Source organism: Chiloscyllium punctatum, chromosome 27, assembly GCF_047496795.1.
Source record: "Chiloscyllium punctatum isolate Juve2018m chromosome 27, sChiPun1.3, whole genome shotgun sequence".
Lineage (NCBI taxonomy): Eukaryota > Metazoa > Chordata > Chondrichthyes > Orectolobiformes > Hemiscylliidae > Chiloscyllium > Chiloscyllium punctatum.
Window position 1 is genome coordinate 26,118,141 of NC_092765.1, and position 22,110 is coordinate 26,140,250.

At 39.8% G+C, this 22,110-nt stretch overlaps 1 protein-coding gene across 5 annotated transcripts in view; it reads right to left on the reverse strand.

Moving 5' to 3' along the window:
• Positions 1-243: 243 nt before the first annotated feature.
• LOC140453569 (calcipressin-3-like) overlaps positions 244-22,110 on the reverse strand; it is a 172,626-nt gene continuing 150,759 nt past the window's right edge. For all 5 annotated transcript variants that reach the window (XM_072548366.1, XM_072548368.1, XM_072548367.1 and 2 more), the window contains 2 exons: positions 17,543-17,714; positions 244-8,522 (listed from right to left, as the gene is read on the reverse strand). In XM_072548366.1, the coding sequence (XP_072404467.1) occupies positions 8,365-8,522; positions 17,543-17,714 (330 nt within the window). In that variant the 3' untranslated portion in view covers positions 244-8,364. The remainder of the gene's footprint in view (positions 8,523-17,542; positions 17,715-22,110) is intronic.

The following is a 22,110-nucleotide window of genomic DNA, read 5'->3' on the forward strand; positions in this document are numbered from 1 at the left end:
CTTTTGGTCACACATTTAATTTTTCACTGAGAAACTATTATAACAACTGTGGAAATGGCAAATTTGATATCCATCACATTATCCTATTGAGGTGTAACCACAGCTATTTTCAAAGCCAAGTAAGTGCATTACACAAACAAACATCAGCCATTGTCTTGATAAGAACAGTCTCACTTTTGTACAAAAACATACAGGGTTGAATTGAAATGATTTCAGTAATAAATACATATTGATAACAAGTGATAACTTATTTACAGCAGCATGCTGATCAAATTTATTTGTTGAGAAATTTGTAACCAGTGCACAAACAGTAGTGTTGACAAGACAGGCTTTACTGTGGAACATGTAGGCATATCACAGTAACATTTGTTTTCTTGATTACATAACTTAAACAAAATATTACAGAAATAGCAATGAATAGCAGTAGAAGTTGGCCAGTACCAAAATGTACCAATCCAGTTACACCATTCCATATTTTACACAACACCCAACAGCACAGATCTTATGCCAGTATGAGAAAAGGCAAGTTCAAGCCTGAACAATAATGATTGTGTTACAATCTCATGTTTGGAATAGTTATACTTAATCTGCACCCATACCTTCTGCATTTCTTGTTCAAATACAATACAAATATCTATTGTACCGACAATCACTTTTGATCTGTTAATAATTCTCAACAATTCGCTTCACCTTTTCACAGTTTTATCATCTTTTGGCAGGACATAGAGTGTGCAGAAAAAATAGGTTTGAATTGATTCTAACATAAGATTGTCCATTGCATACAGAATTGTGCTAAAATGAAAATAAATGCACAGTACAAGGAAAATAAAACCCAGCAACCGAATAACAGTAACCAAGGGACACTTCATATAGAATTTTGAAAAGGTACAAGAAATACCTAGTATCTACCATCATGTGTTTGAGCCGTACTGGGAGAAGAAAAGATTATTTAGAATAAATAAGAGGAATTCTGAGCAGTGATGGCAAGTTTGTAGTGTCTGTGTAGGTTGAAAGATACAGAACTCATGAGCATTGCAATTTGTAGAGACATGACTAGTTTGTCTACTCATACTAGGGACTCTTTGTTATCTGAGATTTTCCCTTTATTCTTGTACTCCATTCATGGCATACTCAATCAACTACAAAACTAAATGAATGCTGTTTATTGGGTTAAATGGCTACTGCTATTGGGAACACTGAAGAATACTTGATTGATTCTTAGAATCCAAGGCAAAACATAGATGATTATATAACAAATATACATTGCTGTTATTTTTCACCAGCACACCTAGAAATATACTGCAGTGAATAAATAATTGTTCCAAAGATTATGGAAGTGACTTAAACTTCAGAATACTCAAAATAAGAAGGCATAATTTACACATTCTCATGCATTCTGCAAAAGTAAGCAGTACTTTGCTTGATGCAGCCGTGAAATTGCAGCGATATTTACAATAGCTTCATTCATTTGTTTTAATGTTCTTCCTGAAATGTAAACTATTTCATTTACTAGACAGTCAAGGCGGTTGGTTAGAGCTTGTGTTGTGACAGCAGCAAAAACTGTTACACTGCTTACTGGCTGCATTGATGATTACTTCCAAACACTTCACTTAACGGGCATGCACCCATGCATGATAAATACAACTGGTTATAAAACTTAAACTGTGCGATTAGTTTAATTGGCAACTACTATTTGAAACAACAGAGAATGCACAAAAAATATACCAAACACACCTGTTATCAATGCAGGAAGAACCAAAGGTAGGTCAGAGTGAAAAAAAATCCATCCAGTACATTATATGCTGACTCAGTCATAATAATTGTAAATGGATCTGCTATAACAATGAGAAAGGACAGAGAGAGAGAAAAAGAAATGCTAGATTTGGGTCAGTATATAGCACTGCCAAGGAATTATTGTGGTGCAGTGATAGTATCCCTACCTCTAGACCAGAAGGTCAGGGTTCATCTCCTACTTACCTCAAAGGTGCATCATAGCATACCTGAATAGGTTGCCTCAAACAATTTATAACATTGCCAGTCGTCAGGAAGTGTTGTAATGTTTTCAGGAACTATCAACTTAATAAAATTGTGACATTCCTAAACATGGTTGGTAAAAAATGAAATCTATCATTGTTGTAATATACTTGTCACTTAATGATTATGGTCATACCATATATCTACATGAGTAAGTAATGGAATTTAAATGCTGTATTTCAAGTTAGACTCTGATTTGGAATTGGTGATTCACGCTTCAAAGATTGCCCAGCCATTATGTTTTAAAGTCTGTTCAGTCAGTATCAGCCCAACTGTATTGTCTGGTTTTGATCAGAGATGTAAAGGTTTGTTCTACTTTCATGTGTATCAGTAAAACTGATGCATAATCTACCTCTTAGCTAATATTTTGAAATATGCAAATCAGTAACTGGTTATATCAGAGAAGTCGAGGAGCAGATGAGATTGGCTTTTAATTTGGCATGATGAAATGGATGACATTTTTGTCATTCTCTTCCTCCTTCATATTTTTGTACAATTGCTTTCTTCAGTACTCTGTACCATAACTTCATTCCAATATTTCAGCCAGAATGTTGAGTCCAAGAATGTAACATTTTGGGATAGAAATGAAATTGAGGCTGAGGACCAAGCACGATCTGGTGCTTGGGATTCCATGCCAGTCTAATATTACAAAATTATTTCAAAAGAGACAAGTTATAATTTAAAGAATTGAGTGGTTTAGGGACATGTGGCAAGTTAGCATTAACTATTATGTAGCCGAAATTATTTGGATCCTTCTCAGAATAGGGCTACAATAAGACAAATAATACATTTGAACATATTGAAACATTTTAAACAGTAGAGGGCAGCGTATCAATTCTCATTATTGTACTTTGCATCAAATGCCTATTTTGGAGTATTATTTAAATTTTGCCAAACCTTTATTTTCAGAATTTATTGTGCCCCTCTCCCAGTTTTGTGCCCAACATATTTTGCCTCATATTTTCATCCTCCTGTCATCCCCATCTAAAACACATTGAAGAGATATCAGATAATCTTGTCTTTACATCAGTACCTTACAGACATCTCCTGCCACATTTGGGTAAAATGTTGTGCTGGTCTTCGAAGGAGCTAACTAATTATATCCAAGGTAGCCTTATTCTGAAAGTTGAAAAGTGTGGCACTGGAAAAGCACAGGGGGTCAGGCAGCACCTGAAGAGCAGGAGAGTCGACGTTTCGAGCATAAGCTCTTCATCAGGAATGAAGAACTCTGATGAAGAGCTGATACTCGAAACATCAACTCTCCAGCGCTTTGGATGCTGCCTGACCGGCTGGGCTTTTCTAACACCACACTTTTTGACTCTGATCTCCAGCATCTGCAGTCCTCACTTTCTCCTTATTCTGGAAGTTGCTAAACTGATTAGATTTTATTTCTTATCACTTTTGCTTTTCCTCAGATAAAAACAAATAAACATATATACGAATACTCAGTACTTGGGGTTTGGAGTAGCTCAGTTGATTGGAAAGAAGAGTAATGCCAATAACATGGGTTCCATTCCCACACCATGAAGGATTCACCTTCTCAACCTCTCCCCTCACCTCCCAGGCATAGTGACCCTCAAGTTAAATCACTACCAGTTGTCTCTCTCTTTCTCTCTCTCTAATAGCAGAGCAGCCTCTGGTTTGGAAGGAGCATGGCAACTTTACTTGTGTTCTTCCAATTCTCCATTAAAATATTCAGCCACAGGATCAATATGTGTGGAAATCCTCATTTGGAAACAAGGCAGATATCATCAAATGAACGGACCCTTGGCAGGGGTGGAAAATTGACTGAAGTGTTCAAAGAATTGTGTGCACTTATTCACTATGAAGCTATCTAGTCATATCTGTAAAAGGGGATGAGTTCCATCCTACACCACTCAGTATGATTCCTAGCAGCGACCTGGATACATTGTCACATTGGGGATGAAAGCATATGCAGAGGAGGCAGGAGAATTGGGTTGAGAAACAGATCAGCCATGATCAAATAGTGGAAGACACTTGATGGGCCGAAGGGTCTAATTCTGCTCCCTACATCTTATGGTCATATACTTTCAAACAAACGGATGTGGTCTTGTAGGAAACATTGGAGGCAAAAAAAACTAATACAAGAAGAAATTTTTTTATAATTAATAACATAAAACATTTTTAGTTGCCAAATACTTCCCACATTTTGAGTTATGGGGGTCCCACTTTCCTACGTGCAAAGAACATCATCTTTTTCCAGTTTCAGTAATTAATCAATACTCACCTAAACTTGTAATTAGATTTAACTTAGTATTTTGGAAATTTATGGTAAATCAATAGTACAATGCATTGCAGCTCATTTGCTGCCTGTAGTCATCCAAACTTTAAGTCACTGATCTTCGCTTTGTTTTTTGGGGGAATAAAGGACATGTCAGTATCGCTCTCACACACCTCCTCGTAGCCTGGCAAAACAGCACCAACACCTTTCTGACAGTTGGTCATGCAATGACCAGTGTACCTCCTATGCATGGAGAAGTAGAATGCATTGTTTAAATTGCTTGAAGTTTGCCGCTCATTTTGTTCAAATATTCACTTGTTTACATATTTGCAATGAACAATTCTTTGGATAGAATTTAATGCAATTTCTGTGGTGAGTTTAGTTGCTGGTTGTTTATCAGGCAGCAGGTATGTTTTTATTTTAACGTTTTAAAAGTTTGTTCATGAAATATAGGCAATGCTGGGCAGGCTAGCATTTATTGCCTATCCCTAATCTCCTGGACGCAGTTAACCACATTGCTATGGGTCTGGAGTCACATGAAGGTCAGACCAAGTAAGGATGGCAGATTTCTTTCACAAAAGGACAAATAGTGGTGGATGGGAACTGAACCACCTTCCACTCGTTGCTCCAATTAAGTTCATTGCAGAAGGCTCATGGATAACCGTCTGTTAAACTGTGAAGTGAGGCCTTTAAGTAGGCAATTAATGCATTGCCCACTTCAGAGCCTCACCCCAATGTTGCTGATATTTATTAATGGAAATGGGAGACTTATCACGTGGGAAGCCCAAAAAAGGCAGGATGATTGATAGACCTAACACTAGGATGGTGAGGCGGAAACCATGCACCAACCCCCCTGCTCTTGCTGACTGATCACCCTCCACTTTTCCTTGTGATTCTCCTCCTGACATTGTTTACCTCTGGCCTGGGTCCCTCACTGATCCTTGGGCCTCAGGTGGGTGCATTAATGGCAACAGCCACACTTTCACAATGGTGTTGCTGAGAAATGAAGTGCTGCCAACCTCTGGCTCAGTGTCCTTGATGCCAGGGAAAGCCCATCATTGCCCAATTCAGTGCCTACCTGGAACAATGCAACGGGCCTTCCTAAAAAGTGATAATGTGGCACTGCCAGTCACTTCTCAGCTGGTGAGTGAGACCTCCCGTCACCTACATTAAATACTGCCCTAAATTTACACTTTTCCTTGCAATATTGCAATTTTAATGTCAATCTATTCAGATGAATACCAGATGGTAAACACTTGATGGTAAACACTGATCGCCTGGGGCTGAAAAGCTACATTTTCTGCAAGAGACTGGAACACAGATTATTTTATATTCCATAAAGCAGTGATATTTTGCAAAAATAATTTTAGTTGAGTAATTATCTTCAAAAAACTGAAAGAACTGCAGATGCTGGAAATCAAAAACAAAAACAGGAAGTGCTGGAATGGCTCAGCAGATTTGACACCATCTGTGGGGAGGAATCAGAGTTAACATTCTGGGCTCAGTGACCATTCCTCAGACCAGTAAGTATCTTGCTTTATGTTCACAGAATTGAAGTTATTAATAACAACAGCTTAGCCTTTTCTTTTTTGGGGGTGGGGGGTGGGGGGGAGCGGTTGGGAGGTGGGACAGGGGCAAACACCGTGAACAGTGATGATGGATTCAGCTACTACAATGTTCTCTTTCCAGGGAAAAATATTGTCCTCCTCTGCACTTTCTGCCACACAATCAATCAAACAGTGCACACAGAATCACAGTTGCGATGATGTGGTCATTAAAGTAGTAAATATCTTTCCTCAAACAGAAAAAAGGCTAGTCTTCCAGTGTGCGCTATCCTTACATTCTGCTTCTATGTCAGTATTTTCTTTGCTATTGCTGTCATACCCTGATCATCTAAATGAGTTGAAACCATTGAGATCCTCTTCTGATGAATGTTCTGCTTATGCAAGCTCCCTACTGTTGAGGTGACACAGAAAACAAATCCAGTCCAGAACACAATATCTCTCTTCTGCCAGGAACAGATCATTAATTAAAGTCATGAGATTGAAATCCTTGGACAAGGGATTCCCATGAAAAGCTGGAATTGAACATATCAGACTCAACAAATAAAGGGATTCAGAGAAAACAGGAGGCTACTTTATGTGCTCTTATGGATCTGGCACTGAACATCTTACAATGTAACCTGGGAGGGAGGCAGGGGTTGGAATTCATGTGGTATAATAGTAGTGTCTCTACCTTTGAGCCAGAAAGCCTAGATTCAAGTCCCATCTGCTCTAGCAGCATGTCATAACACATTTGAACAGGTTGATATAGAAATATCTACAATAGAACCCAGTATAGGCTTTGCAAACTGGCTATCTGAGCAGTTTAAATATTCAATCAATATCATAGTCAAAACCAAAAGCTTTAACAGTGATTTAAAATTTACAAGATCAGTTCAAACTTCTACACTTGCAGGTTTGGTCATTACTGACGTAGTATTAGAATTTTGGTCTAATGAATGCAGCCACCTTGACACGCAATCAGAATGATAACAAAGATTGCTATTAAAATTAGATTTAAGGCATTAACTATACCCCTCACTCAAGCCAAGAGCTAGATTCAATTGAAAATAGTCTACACAAATTTTGTTTGCAATGACAAATAGAACCTGCACTTGTAGAAATTCTAATATTACACAAATATTCCGTAAGAATAAGTTTTCTTTATATCCTAATTTTAAATCAAAACATTTTGATCTCAGAATTCACAGAATGTATACTTTGCAAATTGTATAGAGAGTTTGAATTTTTAAACAAATATCCTGAAGTCTACTCTTAATTCATTGCTTAATACAAACTTTATCTAATTCCACATTTTAAAAACTACTTAATGTGCTTTTCAAATTTAATTTGTTGTGTAGTTACATTGCATAACTCAATGTATAATTCATTTTTAATGCAATAAAGAACTATCAGAGGTAATTGATGTTAATTGAGCATAAACTACTCAGCAAATATATGCTTCTCTTTATTTAAATCATTGCTAGAGCAAGTGTTTTGTTTGGCAAATAACATATCATCTAGATCTGCTCATTAGCTCCAGACACTTTTATGAAAAACTGCAATACTCAGTGAACAAATCAAGTCAAATTGGAGAACTGTAGAAGTGGGTGGAGTTTGCCATGAGATGCCACATCATGCCAAAGTACTTGCCTTAAAGCTTTATGGGTTATCAAACATGATTCATTGGTGCCTCATTGTTCACTGAGTGGCATTAACTTGGTTCAACCTGCAAATTCAATTTTGGAAAAGCAGAAAGGCCTGAAACAATGACGACTTTTTCTACAGATGCAAGCATGACTTACTGCTATGCCTTTCCAGATTCATCAGTTTCATTTCTGCCAGAGAATTTATTTTATTAAAAAGACGAAAAAAACAAGCACAAACTGCATCATCTGAAATTCATTTCAATTGCGAAAGTGAGCTGCCTAATGGCATCACTATTTCACCTCACCACTGTTCCTGGGAAGGAAATGGGGAGGGGTGGGGATATACAGGAGAGGGGGTGAAGAATACTTCACAACAGTTTGGTCTCTTTCTCTAATTAGAATCTAATTAGCTTGAAGTATTGCAAGACTATGGATGCAAACAGTTTTTGTATTGCTTCCTATGGTCAATATTTGTTCAGAACAACATTCAAGACAGATAATACAGAACACAACATTGCAAAAGAGACAATAGCGACATTTACAATTCACACATCTGAAAAGGGCTGAAATAAAGCTTTGATCAAATACTGAAGCTACATAACAATTTTATGGATTTGAAGCTTTTGGAGGAGAGGGAAGCAATCCTGCCATTTGGTTCCCCTGTCAGCCAACATCTTTCTGTGTCTGGTGAGGTCGGACCAAACTGGGTGAAGATGGAATAAAGCTTCAAAGCCACAAAAAAGGAATCCTTACAGTTGTTCTTTTATTAGGAAATCACCTAAATTACTACATTTTTTCATATAACGACAGATAAACAGTCCTCAAGAAAAGAAAAAACAGCCATTAAATTGTTGCTGCAGTAAATGATATGGTCAGATGAGGCAGGTAGACAGACGCTTCATTTGTTCACTGTTGGTGCATTATCTGGTCGTTTTGTTTGAACTATTTTTTGTTTTGGCAGTTTAACTGCACCTTCATCTTCATTTTCACTCTCACAGATATGAACCACAACACTTGGAGTGCCTTCTGTCCCTGTGTGCACCTCGTACTTGTCACCTACAGGACAAAGGAGGAAATGCAGCAATAACTTGACACGGGTAAATGAAAGTAAGTCGCTTAAATTAGGAGAAGCAGTTTTCCCTTTTCTTTCTGAAACAGAGAAAGCATTTTCTATTTCTTTAAACAGAGTGTTCAGTGTAACCACGACAACGTCTTTTACATTCTGTGTGCGTGTGCTCAGACGACTAGGAAAGAGACAATGGCTATTGTAAGTCACTGACAAAATCTGAGATGGTCCCAGTTATACAATCACAACATTTACTTGAAACCACAATTCTTTTGAAAAAAAAGCATTTTTAAACATTAATTGCTGTATTAAGATTGTATAAGTTTCAAGACTCTAGATATCTCCTGCCATTCAAAAATGTGAACTGGGTGCATTTTAAGGAACTAACTTCAGGATCTACTAATATTTGAGAATAAATGAACACTTTAAGGCTTTAAGATGGATCACGTTTTTAGTTTTAGATCATTATAAAAGTTGGTATCATGATTTCCTCGTGCCTACCTCCAAATGACTTTCAACTTCAGTTAATATCATTAATCTCAGATTAAACAATTTCTTAACAAATTTCTTACACTGTTATTACACTCTTCTGCCAATAGAAGATACTCAAAATGACAGGGCTAAAATTCTATGTGCTGCCAAAGATGTTTCCTGTGGGAATAATATGCAAGAAAAACTCTGTTCCCATTTTCAGAAACATTTCTTTTTCGACTTGTCTCCTAGGAGTTTGGGTCTGAAATCCAGCCGATCATGAAAACACTGTTTTAAATTGACCTAGTATTTGATACAAGGATTCGTTCCATACACGCAGAGGGTGGTGAGTGGATGGAATGAGCTGCCAGAGGAAGTGTTGGAGACTGTCACAATTACAATATTAAAAAGGCATCTGTGGGTATATGATTAGGAAGAAATGGGCCAAATGTTGGCAAATGGGACTAGGTTAATTTAGAAATCTGGTTAGCATGGACAAGTTGGGTTGTCCATGCTGTACAACTCTATGATTCTACGTTATCTACTGAATTTATAATTCCATCATTTACTGTGGTGGGATTTGGACCCATGCCCACAGAGCAACAGCTTGGTCCTCTGAATTATTACTCCAATGATGTTATCATTACATGACCACTTCTCCATATATTGGGCAGGCAGGAAATTCACCCAAACTCAAAATTTTTAATATATTGATAAGTGAAATAGTCCACGAATGATTTTCCCAAGAGCTGCCCAATGATGTTCCATTTTGTTTTAGAGATGTGTATTAATCCTTCCAAGGATTGTGTATTTGTTAATGGTCTGCAAATTCCAAGGGGAGCTGACAGGCTCCCAACTGCAGCTATTCTTGGTTTAGCACTGGAAATGACTCTGTCATGACCACGCAGTGGCTTGATTGTGTTGCTTGCTTTAAACTACCTACCCACTCCTACTACTGATGCACCAGTCCTCTTGAGGGCCCTCAGTCTCTGTCTGCTTTCTTGCTGGAAAAAAGCTTGCAGATAGGCTGGTTGTTCCTGGCCAGTTACATTAGTAATTTCTCAGTCATCCAAATGTAAGATAAATTGTAGCTAGCTTTGGCTTTGTGGGGCTATTTTGTGTACATGAATTACCTTTATTGTCATATGTACTCAAATGAGTACAGTGACAAGATGCCACTGACGGTGCTATCTTAGGTACAGATTCTTCAGTACAAGTTCTTCGGAAAAAAAAAGTTAGAAGAATAAAGAAATTGAAAAGTCCAGCATTGTGGATTGTAGGAATAAATGAGAAAAAAAAAGTTCAGAATAATAGACCTTCCAACCCAGTCCACGCTGGCACCCAGCCTCCAGACTATCCTGTGTGGGTGGCACGGTGGCACAGTGGTTAGCACTGCTGCCTCACAGCGCCAGAGACCCAGGTTCAATTCCCGCCTCAGGGGACTGACTGTGTGGAGTTTGCACATTCTCCCGTGTTTGCATGGGTTTCCTCTGGGTGCTCCGGTTTCCTCCCACAGTCCAAAAAATGTGCAGGTTAGGTAAACTGGCCATGCTAAATTGCCCGTAGTGTTAGGGACAGGGCTAAACATAAGAGAATGGGTCTGGGTGGGTGCACTTCAGCGGGTCGGTATGGACTTGTTGGGCTGAAAGGCCTGTTTCCACACTGTAAGTAATCTAATCTAAAAAACTATGCCGGGCCTTGACCCAAGACCCTGCCAGGCTGGGAGACCACCAAGTCTGGCCAGTAGACCCCCGAGTGATGGTTGACAGGATGCCTCGCCGGGTCCTTGCAGAGGCTGGGAGTTGCGCTTGAGGCCAGGAGTTCAGGGTGTCACCGAGGGAAAAGAAGAAAAAAAGCAGGAAAGGAGAAAAAACCCCAAATGAATGGAGCAGGTGAGCTCCGGCTGAAACGTTCTATTCTGACGCCATCTTAGCTTCTGATTTTAGGTCATGGATTAGTTAAAGAATTTTTTTGTGCTTCCTTCTCACTGGAAAGTGTATTGTGTGGGGATTGGAAGCAGTACTATTGTGAGCAGACTCACTCAAAAAACCTTTAGTCATTCAGGGCTTAGCCCTGAATCATCTCTAACAACAAATCCTTACGCACTGCTTTTGGTTTACATGGTGAAGGGTTTCAGTAGCTACAGGCAATCACTTCATTCAGAATCCCAAAAATATTTTCTCCAAGAGCTCCAACCACAGCTTGGATTACCAAATTGTCAACTACACAGGGATTGTAAAATGAACAAACACAAAAAAAAACTCAACAAAGCATTGAACAGCACGTCAAAGGTATTGAAGCAATGTTCTGTAGGACCCTCTATGCTGCAAGTTACAGTTTCATTTGGTGACAATGCTGACAATTTCTGGAGGTGCTGCAGTAATCCAGATGTCATGGGTGAAGCACAGCATGTTAACAGGAAGGCTCAAGGGATTCATCTGACTGATCAGAAACCTTCTAATGCTATGGGGCATGAAATTGTTCCTCAAGATAAAGCCTGTATGGAATGCAGCTACGTATTCTGCCATTCTCAGAAGAACCATGTGGTAGAGTAATTTAAATCTGTAACAATTTTCAGAATGTAGATCTTTACAGTTGGATTGCATACAACACAGAACATAGAGTGTCCCACAGCACATTCTACTTTGTTCTCGTCTCTACTCCTTTCTGGCATATTTGTATGATTTATTTTTCCAACCAACCACGATTTCTAATAGTTTGTTCATTTTTCTGGTTGACTTTCAAGCTAGACTTGCTCTTCTTCTTCATAATGTAAAGTACTGCAGATGCTGGAAATCTGTAACAGGAACAGAAAGTGCTAGAGAAACTCGGCTGGTCTGGCAGAATCTGTGGAGAGAGGGAGACTTAGTTTTTTGAGTCCAATTTGATTCTCCTTCAGAATTATTCTTCTTTAACTTCGATATTGGACTCCTTAACTGACTTCTGATTTGGTCACCGGCCAGGTAGCCATTTAAGTGAAGCAAAGCAAAAAGGAATGCAGTATTCAGATTAGATTCCTGACAGTGTGGAAGCAGGCCCTTCGGCCCAACAGGTCCACACCGACCCTCCAAAGAGTAACCCACCCAGACCCATTCCCCTACTAATGCACCTATTATTATGGACAATTTAGTATGGCCAATTCACCTGGCCTGCACGTCTTTGGTCTGTGAAAGGAAACTGTAGCAAACCCACACAGACACAAAATGTGCAAACTCCACGCAGACAGTTGCCCAAGGCTGAAATCGAACCTGGGTCCACGGCGCTGCGAGGCAGCAGTGCGAACCATTGAGCCACCGTGCCACCCATGTTGGTAGGATACAGTGTTGGCGATGAAGATCTGATTCATTGATGGTATGTAGGCATCACTGGCTCATCCAGCCTTGATGGTTAACTGCCTTACAGCAGGCGATAGTGAGCTGCCTTCTTGAACATTTGTAATCCTAGCAGTGAAGGACAAACACAGTGCTGTTCAGAAGGGAGTGCCAAGGTTTTGTTCCAGCAACAGTGAAGGAGGTGATATGGCTCCAAGTTAGGATTTTGCACGGTTTGCAGGAAAATTTGCAGGTAGTGCAGCTCCTACCTATCTGATGCCCTTTTAGGTGATTGACATCACAGGCTTGGAAAGTGCTGTCAGAGGAGCCTCACTGAGTCACCTCAGTGCATCTTGTAGGTGGCACACATTATGCATTGGTGGTGAAGAGAAAAACTGGTGAAGGTGATGGATGGGATGCCACTAAGCAGACTGCTTTGCACTGGATGGTGGCAAACTTCTTCAATATTTTTGGAGTTGCTGTCATCCAGGCAAGCAGAGTACGATGCAGTAGACTCCTGCTATGTGCCTTGCAAATGGTGGACAGAAATTGGAAATAGAGGAGATGAGTTACTTGCCACAGAATTCCTAGCTTTTGATCTGCTTTTGAAGATTCTGTATTTACGTGGCTGGTCCAGTTTAGTTTCTTGTCAACGGTGGAGATTCAGCAATAGAAATTCCATTGAATACCAAGGAGTAATGGTTAGACACTCTCTTGCTGGAGCTTTCTATTGCCTGGTACTTCTCTGCTGCAAATGTTATTTGCTATTATCATCCCAAGCCTGGATGTTTTCTAGGTCTTTCGTCATTAAAAATAAAGTGGGTCAGCATCTGAGTACTCGCAAATGGTGCTAGGCATTGTGTAATCATCAGCAAACATTCCTTTTTGCAACTTTGTGGAACAGTAAAGTTCATTAATGAAACAGCTGAATCTCCGTGGTTGGACTTAGGAAGGTCCCTAAGGAGGTCCCACAGTGATGTCCTGGAGCTGAGCAGTTTGACCAATAACCAGCCTCCTTTGTTTTGCTGTAGAGGAGTTTGAAGTGTGAAGAAAAATTGGAATTTCTTGAAAACACTGAAATGTGCCTCCAAACCCAAAGATTTGGCCATAACATCATGAAAGACTCCTCCTGAGGTAACTTGTATGTCAAGTATGTAAACTTCAGGAAAAGGAGAATATTGTAGAGGAGAAGACTGGGATATGGGCTATTAGATTAGAAAGGATTGAGGTGGTGTTATCAATTCTAGGAGGTGTGAAAGTAGAGAAGTCCTCTGGGCCGGATGGAATTTATCTAACGATTCTCTGGGAAGCTAGGGAGGAGATGGCGGAGATGTTGACTTTGATCTTTGAGTCATTATTGTCTATAGGTTTAATACCAGAGGACTGGAGGATTGCAAATGTTGTGCCCTTGTTCAGGAAGGGCAGTAGAGCTGACCCAGGTAATTATAGACCAGTGAGCCTTACGTCTGTTGTAAGAAAAGTTTTGGAAAGGATTATAAGAGATAGGATTTCTAATCATCTAGCAAGCAACAATTTGATTGCAGATAGTCAACATGATTTCATCAAGGGCAGGTCGTGTCTCACAAACCTCATTGAGTTTTTTGAGAAGGTGACCAAGCATGTAGATGAGGGTCGGGCAGTTGACGTGGTGTACATGGACTTCAGTAGAGCCTTTGATAAGGTTCCACATGGTAGGCTGTTGGAGAAAATGTGGAGGCATGAGATTGAGGGTGATTTAGCAGTTTGGATTAGAAACTGGCTTTATGTAAGAAGGCAGTGAGTGGTGGTTGATGGAAAATATTCAGCCTGGAGTCTGGTTACTAGTGGTGTGCCATGAGGATCTGTTTTGGGACCACTGCTGTTTGTCATTTTGGTAAATGACTTGGACACAGGCATAGGTGGATGGTTAGTAAGTTTGCAGATGACACTAAAGTCGGTGGAGTGGTGGACAGTGTAGAAGAATGTTGCAGGGGGACTTGGATAAACTGCAGAATTGGGCTGAGAGGTAGCAAATGGAGTTCAGTGCAGATAAATGTGAGGAGATTCACTTTGGAAAGAATAACAGGAAGGCAGAGTACTGGGTCAATCGAAAGATTCTTGGTCGTGTAGATGTGCAAAGTGATCTTGGTGTCCATGTACACAGATCCCTGAAAGTTGCCACCCAGGTTGATAGTGCTGTTAAGAAGGCATGCAGTGCGTTTGGTTTTATGGTAGAGGGATTGAATTCCTGAGCTGTGATATCATGCTGCAACTATACAAATAGCTAGTGTGGCCTCACTTGCAATATTATGTACAGTTCTGGTCACCCTATTACAGGAAGGATGTGGAAGCTTTGGAAAAGGTGCAGAGGAGATTTACCAGGATGTTGCTTGGTCTGGAGGGAAGGTCTTATAAGGAAAGGCTGAGGGACTTGGGTCTGTTCTCATTGGAGAGAAGGGATTTAATAGAGACATACAAGATGATCAGAGGATTAGATAGGGTGGACAGTGAGAGTCTTTTTCCAAGGATGTTGTCTTGTACAAGGGGACATAGGTACAAATTGAGGGATGATAGATTGTTCTTTACTCAGAGAGTGGTAAAGGTGTGGAATGCCCTGCCTGTCAATGTAGTTAACTCAGCCACATTAGGGACATTTAAACAGTCCTTGGATAAGCACATGGATGATGATGGGATAGTGTAGGGGGATGGGCTTAGATTAGTTCATGGGCCACCGCAACATTGAGGGCCAAAGGGCCTGTTCTGCAGTGTTTTGTTCTATGTTCTATGTTCTAAATATGTTTGCACACTACACATTGCAAAAAAATTTAACTTGTTCAATTTGTATTAATTAAAGTAATAATAAACTGATCTGATTTGAACCTCACCTTACCACCCATACATGATAAATTATATAAGTGCCTGGCTAAAATACCATGTGAATTTAAAAACAAAATCTGCAGTTATGGACAAACAGGGGACATTGGAAATGAAAAACATTACTGTATAGTGTTCAATCATTTTAAATCTGGATCCTTTTATCTTATTGCATTAGATCTGACAGGAAGTACTTTTCCTGTTGCTTTGTGTAAAGAAAAACTCAAACAATGTTGACAATTTATACCTCAGCACTGAAAATATAAGTGTGTTAGGGCAACATCCAATAGCAGGTACTTAATAGATACATTCAGAAGAGATGTCAGTTGAGCGCATCTCAAATCTAACCTAATTTGGAATGCTTTCTTGTGAGACAAGAGCTTTGTTCCCGATTGCTCCTAATCAATAGATTTTAAAAAAATAACTTTAGAAAACGTTTGGCTTTCAAGATAGTGAACAATCTTCCTCTTATGAAGAAAACACAGTATACAGTGATCACAAATTGACCCCAATTTTCTTTCCCAGAATGGGTGCACATAATTGTGAGACCTCTTCTTTATAAACTACTACCTGCGGTTTGTCTATTTTGAATTGGGAATCAGGCTTGGTGCTTAGGAGGTTGATAGCTCCCAAGTCAGGATGCGTGAAAAGTCTGCCTGTCTCTAGACTAAAATTGAAAGAATAAAATATAAACCTTCCTCCAGGCCTCATCCCTCACACCTCCCCCACCCTCAAATATTCTCCATGTCAACCCATCCAACAAAAATTCAACTCATTCCTCACTGCTCTCTCATACACCTATGCTCCTTTACCCATCCTTGTGGCCCTTCTCATACCTTGTATGCAATTCAATATCCCTCTACCCATATTCCATATACCCCCTATATTAAGTTAATGCCTACTTCCATCCTCCACTAGTTCCCCCTTCCTCTGCCATACCAGCTCACCTCACATCCTTACGTGCTCACACATACTGGAAAAAAACTAAATTTGTCTTATTTAAAGTTCCATAGTGCTTGACAAAATTGGTCTGGCTCATGAAAATACATTGTGATTGCTTGGACAGGTTTTGACATGTTTTTATGCATTTTGAAAAGTTGTACCTTTCACACACAATCTTCTCTACAGTTTAAAAAACCCAAAGAATACTTGACAACACCATCCCCTTGTAACCCCTCCTTTCACCCCGGGTTCCCTCCCATTTCCAAAGGATACCTAACCCTCTCCCCAGTGCAACATTAACTGCACACTCCTTCCTTCACCAATACCCCCAACCTCTAAGGTGTCCTGATGCTATGTCCTCAGAGGTATCTCAGCTCTCTAAAGAGGTACCCTGGTTTTCTAAAACAATGTATTATGACTTGTTTTTATCAGATTTAAATCTCCACATTCTTGGTATCTGACATGAAGGAATCTAAAATCTGATTTGAACAGAGGTATCTTAGAATCCCTACAGTGTGGAAACAGGCCCTTCAACCCAACAAGTCCACACTGACCCTCCAAACAGTATCCCACCCAAGCCCATTCCCCAATGTTTAACCCTGACTAATATTCCTAGACTACACATCCCTCAACACTATGGGCATGGCCAATTCACCTGACCTGCACACGTTTGGACTGTGGGAGGAGACTGGAGCACCCAGAGGAAACCCACACAGACACTGGGAGAATGTGCAAACTCTACACAGTCACCCGAGATTGGAATCGAACCCGGGTCCCTGGCACCGTGAGGGAGCAATGCTCATCACTGAACCTCCATGCCACCCCAAATAGCTGATCGTTTAACCATTTAGCTGCCTCCGTGAGCATGCACGCCTGAACCATGATCCATCTTAAATCCTGTTTCCACAAAAATGGAAAATGCCAATTTTGGAGGCACAACTTCAGATTTCCAACATCTTCTATCATTTTTGCCAAGATGGAGTAAGTCTCAGTTATGGCGAAAATCTGTGCCATCATTTAAAACCTTTGTGCATCCATTAATTATAAATATAACCTATTGTTGCAAAGTGTCTACAGCCAACAAATATTTGTGGGCAATATTTCTCCATGTCCCAGGCACATTTGCAGTCCCATGTTGCTGGTTGATAGAGGTTGACTTCACTTTGTGGGTTTAGAACACTCTTATCAATAGGGCGTGGATCTAATTCTCTAAAGAAGAAAAAGTTTGTCTCAGCCATGTGTTGAGAAAGATAACAGCAGCCACACCACATTTAGTTTTGGGATTATGTTCATATATATATATATATAATATGTAATGCTCTTTTACATGAGTTTGGGATTTTCCTTTTAGAAAAACATAACATAAACACAGGCACACTAAACCTTTAAGCACAATCACTTCATGCTACTCTGTGGATAATGCTATGTCCCACCTGGACCAAGTGTAGCGATTGCACGCAGAAGATCATAATTAATGGTGGGAGTTGCATCTTCAATCTGATGCCATCCAACTGGAGGAGACCCTGGAGGGGAGATGAGGAATTGTTTCACAGGCGGAGGTGGGGTCAAGTACATTTTATCAACCTTGTCTTCGCTGTTTTGAACCTGAAAAATAAAACTCATTAGAATGTGGCAACTCGAAATACCAACATAACTTTACAAAATATGATGGTTAAAGTTGCCATAGCAGAAAAGTCAAGACTTTCCTTTTAAGTAAATTATTACTCCTTCTGTAGCTATGAAGGTCTCTTAGCCATTTCTTCTTCCTCTGAGCATCATGTAAGTATTATTTAGAAAATTTGGACTAGAAAAGACCACAGGATTGAAATAGAAAAGGCTTGTTACGTTCTCACAGATCAGCCATTCTTAGCCTCATTTACATCAGATCTTGTTTTCCTCTCAGTAGAATTGCAATTGTGTGTTTCCATTTATATGACCAAGTTCAATAGCTTCCCCATCATCCTTACTTGTAATTTCAAGATTATTTACATGGAGTAGCTTCTGGCTGGCTTTAAATTAAAAGTTTAAAATTAATTGTGTGTCTTTTGAAACTTGAATATAGAAACAGAACAGTCCCTGAAACCAGTTCTGACATTCTATTATATCATGGCTGATCTGTAACTTAACTGCATCTGCTCACCTTGATTCCCTAGCCTTAAATACACTTGCCTAACAAAAATCTAACAAATTCAGGTTTTTAATTTTTCATTATTTGGAGACGCTGGTGTTGGACTGGGGTGTACAAAGTTAAAAATCACACAATACCAGGCTGTAGTCCAACAGGTTTATTTGGAAGCACTAGCTTTCGGAGCGCTGCTCCTTCATCAACCAACTGATGAAGGAGCGTCGCTCCGAAAGCTAGTGTGCTTCCAATTATACCTGTTGGACTATAACCTGGTGTTGTGTCATTTTTAACTTAATTTTCATTGTTCTCATCTAGCTTTATTGTTAATGACATTTCTCCCACTAGGGGAGAGTATTTTCTCCTTCTTGTTCATTCTATCTACCTGTTGCAAATTTCTTCTGGCTGGTCTCCCATGGATTGGCTGGTTTTCCATGTTTTACCCTCCATAAAACTGAAATCATTCATATTCTGTTCCTACTGTTCTAATTCAAACCAAATCTCTACTAACCTACTATCCATCACCAAAATGTGTGAATATGGAAGTGTCGGTGTTGGACTGGGCTGAATAAAATCAAAAGTCTAATGTCAGCAGGTTATAGTCCAACAGATCTTATAGATACATTTGAAGTCACAAGCTTTTGAAGTGCAGCTCCTTCGTCAAGAGAAGTGTCATTTCACCTGATGAAGGAGCAGTGCTCTGAAAGCTTGTGACTTAAAATAAACCTGTTGGACTATAACCTGGCATCATGTGACGACTTTTTTTACTAAAATACAATAAAGAACTGCAGATGCTGGAAATCTGAAACAGAAGTTGTTGGAGAGACTCAACAATTCCAGTAGCATCTGTGATACAGTAGTGATGGGTGTTAACGTTTTGGGTCCAGTGACCCTTCAGAATACTGAAAAAGGGTCACTGGACCAAAAACATTAATTCCCCTTTTTCTCCACAGATGCTACCAGACCTGCTGAGTTTCTCCAGCAACTTCTGTTTTTCGTTCATCCCTCCATCATTAATCCACGTTAGCTCATGGTTAATTAATGCCTTGATTTTAAAATTAGAATATAGAACATAAAACAATACAGCGCAGAAAGGCCCTTCGTCCCTCGATGTTGCACTGACCTTTGAACTATTCTCAGCTTGTCCCCCTACATTATCCCAAAATCAACCATGTCCTTACCTATGGATTGCTTTAATCTCCCTAATGTGGCTCAGTTGACTGCATTAGCAGGTAGGGCATTCCACGCCCTTACCACTCTCAGAGTAAAGAACCTGCCTCTGACCTCTGTCCTAAATCTATCACCCCTCAATTTGTAGCTATGCCCCCTTGTACAAGCTGACATCATCATCCTAGGAAAAAGACTTTCACTGTCTACCCTATCTAATCCTCTGATCATCTTGTATGTCTCTATCTTATCCCCTCTTAGCCTTCTTCTTGCCAATGAGAACAGGTTCAATTCTCTCAGCCTTTCCTCATAAGACCTTCCCTTCAGACCAGCCAACATCCTGGTAAATCTCCTCTGCACCTTTTCCAATGCTTCCACATCCTTCTCAAAATATGGGGACCAAAACTGTACACAATATTCCAAGTGTAGCCGCATTAGCGTTTTGTATAGTTGCAGCATGATATTGTGGTTTCGGAACTCAATCCCTCTATGAATGAAACCTAACATACCGTATGCCTTCTTAACAGCACTATCCACCTGGGTGGCAACTTTCAGGGATCTATGTACATGGACTCCAAGATCCCTCTGCACATCCACACTACCAAGAATCTTTCCATTGACCCAGTATTGTGCCTTCCTGTTATTCTTCCCAAAGTGCATCACCTCACATTTAGTTGCATTGAATTCCATTTGCCACCTCTCAGCCCAATTCTGCAGTTTATCCAAGTCCCGTGCAATCTGTAACATTCTTCCACACTGTCCACTACCCCACCGACTTTAGTGTCATCTGCAAATTTACTAATCCATCCACCTATGCCTGCGTCTAAGTCATTTATAAAAATGACAAACAGCAGTGATCCCAAAACAGATCCTTGTGGCACACCACTAGTAACCAGACTCCAGGCTGAATATTTTCCATCAACCACCACTTGCTGCCTTCTTTCAGAAAGCCAGTTTCTAATCCAAACTGCTAAATCACCCTCAATCTCATGCCTCTGCATTTTCTTCAACAGCCTACCATGTGGAACCTTATCAAAGGCTTTACTGAAGTCCATGTATACCACGTCAACTGCTCTACCCTCATCTACATGCTTGGTCACGTTCTCAAAAGACTCAATGAGGTTTGTGAGACACGACCTGCCCTTGACGAAACTCATCCCAGTTTTCAAATTCCTCCACAGCCTAATCTCTCCCTATCTCTAAATGCCTCTATAATGTCCAGGCTCCTCTAATTCTCACCTTTTAAACATTCTTAACTTTAAACCTCTCCACCAGTGCCTGTGCCTTCTGCAACTAAGGACCTAAGCTTCAAATTTCCCTTTCCAATCTTCTCTGTCTCTTTTTCATTCTTTAAAGCTATTTAGAAATTCTTTGAACATCCCCTCCAAAGTTTGCACACATGGCTTGATGTCAAATTTTTCTAACAGTCCTCTGTAGCACCTTGGGATGTTTTATTACATTGAAAGTACCATATATGTAAGCTTTGTTTGTGATGATCTAGAGTGCTGTTGGTTCATTAAACACATTCTCTCATTTGATTCTTAACCGAAAAGATCTATATCCAAAAACCTTGATCATGTCTCTATTTATTATTTACTGTAACACTGACTTTGACAAATTCTTCAAGCTCTAAGATTTTGTCCAACTTGTTAAATTATTAAAAGGAGCACTAATTCAACAACCATGGCTACTTTTCACCCCTGTTTCAATGTGCCTGATTTGTATTCATTTTTTTCACTGTTGACAAATTTCTTTGTCAGCCTTAATAGCATCATCTAACCTTAGTTGTAACTGCAAGTTGCCAATGAAAGCTCATTAGTAGGTTCATTAAAATCCAACTATGCAATTTAAGCCTAATTTCTCTTGACCAGCATGCCAGATAAATCTTTGAACAACTGCACAGATATAACTAGCATGACTTCTTTTTAGCAAGTTCAGCATTTGCAATTTCTCACATGCTAAAACACTGCAGATTGTTTCAAAGACTTTCCGAGAACAGTATCTGAGCATACTCAAACTCAAAAATCAAACTTCTTTCCAAATCCTGCTTCCTCAGCTAAAATCGGGCCTTTTGAGTGGGGAACCTGCTCTCAGCAAAAAACAAAGTTTCTGAGTTTGACGGAGGTGAGGGGTTTACTGGAGATAGATTCGGAAATGGCAGACAGTTTAGTGGTGACACACCAAGGAATGAGTCATGTTTGGTCTGATTCAGCAGCCGTCGCTCTCTATTTTGCACAGTTTTAAAAATAAAAGCATCTGGTCTTTCAAATTTATCAAGCCAGCGGTGAGTTGGAACTTATGATAAAGTATGGAAATGTTCATGGCATTACAATTTCATCACTCCAGGACAGATTTTCTTCAAATCTTCTGCTTTCCACAACCAAAAACAAAGTTATCCAAGGTCGGAGTGACCCCTGTTCCACCTTATATGGTCCCTGCTACTTCCCCATGAACATTTCAGGACCCTTGAACGGGAAGGAGTTACTTAACTTTCCTAATCCAGCCAATTAGTCACGTAGACATCTTCAGTTCCCTGCTGTGGGGACCAGAGGTATGAGGTCTGATACTGACATCATTTCTTTTTCTGTCATCTGTCTCTATCCTTACCTGATCCAACAAAAATTAGGCTATAGTGTTTTACTTTTTAAAAAATGATTACATTTCTCTCTTTCGAAGACCTGTGAATGACTTTGTATCAGTTAATTTTTTTTA